Source organism: Curcuma longa, chromosome 16, assembly GCF_044706935.1.
Source record: "Curcuma longa cultivar G26 ecotype Majalengka, Jawa Barat chromosome 16, ITB_CL_G26_1.1, whole genome shotgun sequence".
Taxonomy (NCBI): Eukaryota; Viridiplantae; Streptophyta; class Magnoliopsida; order Zingiberales; family Zingiberaceae; genus Curcuma; species Curcuma longa.
The window spans coordinates 10,053,528-10,061,896 of record NC_133876.1 but is presented as its reverse complement, the minus strand read 5'-3'; the positions used below and the strand labels follow the sequence as shown (position 1 = coordinate 10,061,896).

Below are 8,369 nucleotides of genomic sequence, written 5' to 3'. Positions count from 1 at the left end.
GCACCCCTTGTGATGACCTCGGAAATGTCTTGAGGAGAGAAAATAAGTTATCAAATGAGTAAGCTATTTGAAGTTGGGCAACATAGGTTATTAAGTTAATAGGGAAGGAAGAAAAGGAATATAAAGAAACTAATAAATTAGAATTTTGAGAATTGAGAAATATTAAATATATTATAATCATATCAAAATCTTTAAAAATCAATGACCAATCCAAACTTCTACAAACTCCAATAAAACTATTTTAATAATTTTTTATTCTCTCAAATATAATAATTAATATATTAAAAATGGGCCCTAATTTTTATTGGGGCCCTAGGCATAGGCCTTAGTGGCCTATGCCTAAAGCCGGCCCTGGGTGTAGAGTTTATACCCCACACACCGAGTGTTAGACGGTTATAGGAGGCAAAGAAATGAAGAAGAGAGCAAAGATGATGAGGGGTGGCGAGCCATATCGTTCAAGAAAACCCTCCCCAATCCTTAAGCTGGGTGTGCGCCCTTTTCTCATCAAGAAAACGGACAGTAACAATCTTCCATTGCATTTGCTCAAGTAACAACCGTTAAATCTTTATGTGTGGGGGGTGAGTAAAAGTTCAATTAAATTGAACAAATTAATCGAACAGATCGAATTAAAAAATTGAGTTTGGTTATTTCAGAATTTTATTTTTTCTTATAAATTGAATTATATAGGTTAATTTGGTTTTGATTTTATTGTGCAGTTAAACTGAATAATCTAAAATGGAAAATTAATCAGTAAATTTTTAAATAAGTGAATTTAAAAATCTCTAATTAATTGATAAATTTCTCATATTACTTAAAAATTTTGATTAATTCAATTTTGTCTGATATTTTATTGGTTCACTTTGTTTGATTTTTATTAGAAAATTTGATCGATTTCATTAGTTCAAAAAAATTTAGTTTGTTTAATTTTAATTAATTCAGTTTAATTCGATTTTAACCGAATACTCAACTCTATCTACATCCATCTTTCATCACATAAACGGACACACAGAAAAGCAATGACCATCCAATCCTTACGTAGGAGTAGGAGAGGTCAAAAAATTGTACCCGATCTGACAATCCGAGCCAAATTGATCCGAAAAATATCAAGTTAGGATTAAGGATTTTCGGATTTGGATTCAAGTTGGATTTGGGTTGATTCGAATTTAAGGTTTAGAGGATTTTTTAGAGATAAATTAAATTTTATTTTAAAAATTAAGATATTTTATATAATGATAGTATGATAATGATAAAATATTAAGATTAAAATGAAAAATTATCAAAAAAAATTTAAAAAAATTAGATTTATTCGAATTGGTTTGATTATATAGGTTCGAATTCGGATGTAAGATTTCTGAGTTGAATTCAGATTCGAATTTTTTTATAATAATTTTATTTCGATCCGATTTGACCCAACCAGAATCCATCCGACGCACCCTGCGATTGACCGATCTGAACCCATCCGACTCACCCTGCGAATTGACACCCAAGAGGAGGGTTTTATACCCGACGCACCTAGCGGGGACGGCGGCGGGGAGGCGATAACGAAGAAAAGAGCAGGGACGACGAGGGCGGCGAAGCTCAAAAAGATCTTAGAAAACCTGATCCCTTCCCTCCTCGCTTTCATCTCCTCTCCTATCCTTCTCTCCTTCCCCTTCCTCGGCTTCCGCGATCTCAGGCTCCATCTCTTCTCGCGATGGTGGAGGAGACGTCCTTGCCGGACAATATGCAGGAAGGAGCCGCCATCTCCGTCACGGCTCAAGTGGAAGCCTTGTTCCATAGGAGGATCGAGTTCCATCCCGCCCGGAAGCCGTTGTGTTCTTTCCCCGACGGGGATTTCCGCATCGTGACCCTGAACCCCAGCTCGGGTCTCGGTACATCTGCGGAGAGAATCGGAGGAGATTCCATGCCGTCGAAGGGGAATCGATCGGTGGAGGCGGAGTTTTACGAGTTTGGATTCGATCCAGAGCTTAGCTGTAGGATCACCTTCCGGAGGATAGTAAGTTTGATTCCCGTGGAATTTGGCTGATAGATCTTTTATCATCTGGGAGTAAATATGGAAAATTTCTCTCATCGTCAAAAATATTCCTTTTACTCTACATGTTCTAGTAAGTTTTCTTTCAAAGTTCTGACCGGTACCAACTGTGATAGATGGTTTTGTGTTATTTGATCTTAACCTCTTTCCACATTCGTTGAAAACACTTCTATCACTATATTTTTCTCCTTAATCATTCTACATTAATTTTACTAGGGCAGGTTGAGTGTTGGTTTAGTTAGCGTTTTAAGAGTATAGTTCATTAAGCTGTACATTTTCCTAGTTTCTGAATTACCTAACTATTTCATTTGGATTATCTTACAGGGTGCTGGTCTGGCCAATCTCGGCAATACTTGTTTTCTTAATTCGGTTCTTCAGTGCCTTACATACACTGAGCCTTTTGCAGCTTATTTGCAAAGTGGAAAGCATAAATCTTCTTGTAAGTTTCCATTCAGTTGTTTGTTTTGTGCATATTTTCACAAAACCAAGAAAGTGCTTTCCATTCAGTGGAAAATGTAAACCAAGAAAGTGACTCTCTTCGGAAATGCGTTTTGTTTGTTTTGTGCATATTTCCATAAACCAAGAAAGTGCCTCTCTTCGGGCATATTTTCATACAACCGTTGTACTGTTGACTTATATGTATAGACGAATTCATGTATTGTTTGCTCGGTAACACATTATGCAACTATCTTGTTTTTGGAGTACTTTTGAAACTATTTTGTCCTAAAGTTTTGATATTCCTTACTGCAGGTCATACTGCTGGATTTTGTGCTATGTGTGCCCTTCAGAATCATGTCATTACTGCTTTGCAATCAAGTGGAAAGATAGTTTCACCTTCACATCTTGTTAAGAACTTGCGTTGTATCCTTCGTTTGTTACATGTTTATGTATATTTCTCATATGTAGCTTTTTGTTGAATTCATATGTTGATTAAACTCTCTACTTAATGACTGTAAATGCTGAAACCATCATGTTTGATAGGATTGCTTGTGTTTGCTTTAAATCAAAAACCTTAACTATTAATAATCAGGTGTATCACGCAGTTTTCGAAATTCAAGACAAGAAGATGCTCATGAGTATATGGTTAACTTACTAGAATCAATGCATAAGTGCTGTTTACCATCTGGAGTACCAAGTGAGTCCCCCAGTGCCTATGAAAAAAGCTTGGTTCATAAGATATTTGGTGGTCGATTGCAGAGTCAGGTAACTATATATCAGCACTCTTGATGATATCTTTGCAATCTTGAGTATATGGTAAATCTTAGGAAATACCTCACTAAAGGAGAAATTTATCTTAGAGAACCAATCTGAAGGCATATTTATGTTTGAGCCAAAATCTAAATGCTTATGCATTTTTTGGATCTGAAATATTATGTGAGCAAAATCTTATTTGAGATGGTCCGATACTTGTGGAGTCGTCAAACATGTATTTTGCATACTTCATGGGCATGGGAAGGCCGTAGTGTAATACTTTTTGATGGATATGAGTTTGATCCTTGTAAAGCTTTTTATATACATGAGAAATCCTTTCACTTTGCAAATAATATACAATACTTTTTTCCTCTTTTAGCACTCAGGTTAGACTAGCCTTGATATGTTGAACTGTGGATTAATGAGTTAATTTAGAATTATCCTCGTTGCTTTTTATTTCATTTGATTGGTTGATCACTTATCCCATAAGCTCACGATATTAGGAAAAATGGATTTATACATTTATCATATTTTTAACACTCCATGTGTGAGTGTGTAGGTGTGCATACACAACTAGATTTGGGTTTTCAAACCAAGCACATGAAATCTATTGAATAAGGGCACATATTATCGCATATATAGAATATCTAATTCTCTGGCTGTGTACTTGTTCCAAAATTTTGAGCTGAGTAAAAAGATGTATAAATGTGTAATTTTAGTATGCATATCTTCCATACTTGTCAAACATTATGGTAAATTCAAATGATAAGTGTTTCTTTTAATGCTTTTTCTCGTATGTCTTTAATTATACAAAATTCTAATGCAATAATTTGGTTCTTGTGTACCTGATATACGTAACTGCATTCATCTACAACATGTTGCAGGTTAAATGCATGCAGTGTAGCTACTCTTCTAATAAGTTTGATCCCTTCTTAGACTTGAGTCTTGAAATAGTGAAGGCTGACTCTTTGCTGAAGGCACTTGCCCATTACACCAAGGTGGAGCAATTAGATGGAGGTCAGAAGCAATACCAGTGCCAAAACTGCAAGGAGAAAGTCAGGGCCCTCAAGCAACTTACCATTTACAAGGCTCCTCATGTTCTTAGCATTCATCTCAAGCGTTTTTATTCTCATGATCCTGGTCAAAAGATTGACAAAAAAGTGGAATTTGAACCAAGTTTGGATTTAAAACCTTTTGTCAGCGATCAACAGGTAGTCAAAATATAAAGAAATTGTCTATTAACTACATATTTAAGAGGCTAGTGCTTTCTTTTCTAATCTGTTGCCCTATTGAAAATTTCAGGGTGGAAATCTAAAATATACACTTTATGGTGTATTAGTACATGCAGGGTGGAGTACCCGCTCTGGACACTATTATTGTTATGTTCGTACCTCAAGTGGCTTGTGGCATTCTCTGGATGATAATCAGGTTTTACAACTTCTCATTCCACCAATGTGGCGTAATTTGCAATCTAGGATAATTAAAGTTTCTGAAAATACACTTATGTGATTGAATTCTAAATTTCCATGCTACTTACGAAAAATTAAAAGAAACTAACAAAAAAAATTCCCCTGCTTCTACTTGTAAATGTGGAAAACATGTACAGTTCGTCATAGTAAGAGGCATCTAAGTGGAAGCAAAGCAGTGGAATCTATAAAGATCTATCTGTTCTATCCTTTTAGGGGGTAGGAGGATGAAGTTACATGTCTTGGGAACATATTTGAAAGTTGGATGTTCAAACTGTTTGAATTGAGAGGATAATGTGGAAAATGGGAAAAAGTACAACACATGACCACAATAATTTGCATAGTTTTTGCATTTTTTTTTTAAATCATGAGTAAGATGCAGTTTGTATATTTTTATACCCATGGTAAATGAGTTCCTCTATCCATTAGTCAAGCTTTCATTTGCAGGTACGCCAGGTAAGTGAGAAGACTGTTTTGGCACAGAAAGCATATATGTTATTTTATGTACGGAACAGAAGTTCTATACCCAAGGGATTTGAAAATTCGTTCTGCAAAGACAGTGTTAATCAAAATGGAAAGAAATTGATTCCCCAGTCATCCTTGGTTTTGAATGGTGTTGTTCAAAATGGTTTCACAGAAAAATACCACAGTCCTATGGAACCCACCTCTGCCCAATTGCAAACTTCTAGTGCTGTTGCTCAATCTGCTTCAGCTATAAAAGTTTCGTCAAATGAACTTTTAACACAAACGATATCTCCCTTGCTGAATGGTGGCACTCCTAAAAATAAAATTCCTGAACTACAAAATAATAGCCAGGTAATTGGAGTGAAAATTTCCACTTTGAAAGACAGAAGTTCCATTAAGAAAGGATTGCAGCAAACAACATCATCTGCATCATTGTCTAAAAGTCCAGTGAAGCTTCCTGTTGAAAAGGTTTTGAAGGAGGTGGATGAAGTTTCCATGGCAGATAAGGGTCTGTTCCAAGATACTGTTGAAAAAAGCTTCTCTGATCTCCCCCAGCATGTTGATGGTGAAGATGAAAGATCCCATGCTTCTGGTCGTCCACTCCAATGTGCACATCAAAATGGACACTCATCTAATCTGCAATCTGAAGATGGCAATGCTAAACGGGAGAATCTTGCTGCTTCAGTCAAAATGTTGAAGAAACTACATAATCCCATGAAACTGAGGAGGCTTGCTAAATATGCCCAGAAGGGCCTGCCTTTTGGTCGCCATCATTCATTTCTTGCTTCTTTAAGCCTGTCCGTGATCCAAAGATCTAAGAAAAACAAAAAATTCCATTTAAGATTAAAAGATTCACAAAAATATAAGTGTGCCCGTCAAAAAGATCAGGCTTTGTCCACGTCTGAGGCCATTAATAATGTTTCTGCATCTAAGGGTTCATCAAAATGCTCTCAATCTGAAATGATCAATGTAAGTACTGGCCATGCTATGAAGATCAGGGACTACTGCAATGAATCATTTGATCATGCAGACAAAAAGGAAGAGGTAACTGAAACAGATGAGACGCTTGCCCCTGAGTTGCCAATAGCTAGCTCAGATTCCGCCATAAAATCACTTAATTCAAGGTTCAGTGTTGAAAATGAAGAGGTGAATGGGAAAGATGTGATTTTTGCCCCCGAGTTGCCAAGAATTAGCTCAAATCCCACCGAAAAATCAGTTAACTCGAGAATCACCTTTGCTGGTGACCAAGAAAGGTCGCAGAAAGATTTTAGGAATATGCTTATGATGGGTTTGGAGATTTCTGGTGAGTATCAACATCCTGCAATCTGGTTGTGCTTGTTTTTTGCAATTTGGTCGCATTGCAATGTATTAATTATTGGCTACCTTTTGGCATGCAGTTCCTAGATGGGATGATGCTAAATTGCCTAAATTAGGGCAGAGTGGTTTAGAAAGTTCGAGAAGTACCAGTATCGGCTATGTATTAGATGAATGGTAAGGTTCTTTGCCTTGATTATGCAGTATAATTTATTCCCACAGAAAAAGTGACCTACTCATTAGCTCCATGCTTATTTCTTTGGTTGTGTTTTCATTCAAAAGGATGATCTTGCAACACTTGTTTAGTTATACGTTTGTGCATTGCTTCAGTCTGAACGTTGAAGTAAAACCGGATTTTTTTCTTTGGTAGTTATTTCATTCAAAAATGTTGAAGTTTGTGTATCTTAAATCTTTCCTTAATCCTGATTATTAAATCAAATTTTCTTTCTTGTAATAATCTAACCAATTGAACTATATCTGAGAAGTTCAGTTATAATTAGACAAATTATGCTGTGGCACCCCAATTAAATCTCACATGGTATGTTGTAGACTAAAAAGGAAGCTTTACTGGGTTAGGTGTGTGAACTATTCTTGAGCAAGCCATTAGTTGAACTTGAATGGGATTAGTTCTCCCATCTAAGCAATTCGTGACAATTTGTACCAAAGCAACCTAATCTTAGGCATGGTAAAGTGCTGGAAAAGGTTACTTTGATGGTATAGATACCATTGGGCCTCATATGCTGCTGATTAGCGATGATTCTAGGCAATAATTGCACTTTGGATGTTGATGTCCCATCAAACCTTGAGTAGGAATATTGTGGCACTCTATTTTACTCTCATATTGTAAGTTGTGAGGTAATCAATAAGCTTTAAATCTTAGGTACGAGAGTTACTATTAATTTGGGTTAAATATTTTTGGTTGGTGGTTGAACTTGACACGTTTTCATGTAAGTAGGACATAACAAATAATAGATTCCTAGATAAAATTGCTGTTGCTAAGTTGTAGCCTCTAACATTAAACCTGCAGCAACTCTGTTGTTTCCTTTCCTAATTCACTTTCACAACTTATCTCAGGGATGAGGAATACGACCGTGGCAAACGAAAGAAGTTAAGAAAATCCCTACAGTCTTTCGACGGACCTAACCTATTCCAACAGACTGCCAACCAAAAAGCACGACAGAATTTCAAGGCAAAGTTTGAGACCGCACAATCAGCGAACCAACCCTTCAGGATATGTTGACAAGGTTGACAATGAATTTTTTGTTGTATGTGTTGGTCACCGATCGATTCCCCCTTGTTTTGTGGTTGTTTAGTTGCATTTTTGTGTAATTGGTACTCCCCTGTTCTTGAGACTTATCGCTTAGAGAAATCCCTGAAGAGTAGCTAGAGAAGCACAGATGTGCCATCAAGTAGAGCTTCAAGTGTATTTTTTTTTATCTGCTGCTTCGGCTGTTTTTGATAACTACGTTGAACATTAACATTTATTATTGTGAACTCTTTAGTAATGCTATCGTTGCTATTTACCTCCGTTTCGTAGCATTTGGTCGTTTATTATTAGTATATGATATTTGATCTACTAGTATTTGAAGAAATTGTCATAGATTTTTTTATTCATTTGCTAGAATTCATTGTCGTTTTAATGTTTTGGTAAAACAACAATGTATTACAATAGATGAATTAAAGCTTCGGTTCATGAAGATTTATTATCACTATCATGAAGCAGTTAGAAACTACCTTTTTATCGATCAGAAAAATTTTCTGTTTGGAAGACCGCTTCATTTGGCTGTTTTTTTATTTATTTTAAATTAATTTTTAAATTTCCAACTTTCAGATGAATATAAAATTAAACAACCAGTTTCGAATACGGTTTATCGCCTGCCTTTCGACTAAATATAAAGTTA

The 8,369-nt window shown here is 36.0% G+C and overlaps 1 protein-coding gene across 1 annotated transcript; it reads left to right on the top strand.

The window, feature by feature from the left end:
• The first annotated feature begins 1,541 nt into the window (after positions 1-1,541).
• LOC141847902 (uncharacterized) lies at positions 1,542-7,991 on the top strand. Its single transcript, XM_074736009.1, has 9 exons — positions 1,542-1,996; positions 2,357-2,471; positions 2,783-2,893; positions 3,063-3,235; positions 4,108-4,434; positions 4,526-4,651; positions 5,137-6,457; positions 6,552-6,645; positions 7,543-7,991. Exons 1-9 carry the CDS (start codon positions 1,694-1,696, stop codon positions 7,706-7,708), a joined length of 2,736 nt encoding a protein of 911 aa, XP_074592110.1. The 5' UTR covers positions 1,542-1,693; the 3' UTR covers positions 7,709-7,991.
• Positions 7,992-8,369: the final 378 nt, after the last annotated feature.

Bases quoted from the DNA above. Each gene is read 5' to 3' on its own strand.
- LOC141847902 (XM_074736009.1), top strand. From the start codon at position 1,694: ATGGTGGAGGAGACGTCCTTGCCGGACAATATGCAGGAAGGAGCCGCC. The intron at 2,472-2,782 runs GTAAGTTTCCAT...TCCTTACTGCAG, and splicing joins TGGAAAGCATAAATCTTCTT to GTCATACTGCTGGATTTTGT. The intron at 4,652-5,136 runs GTTTTACAACTT...TTTCATTTGCAG, and splicing joins ATTCTCTGGATGATAATCAG to GTACGCCAGGTAAGTGAGAA.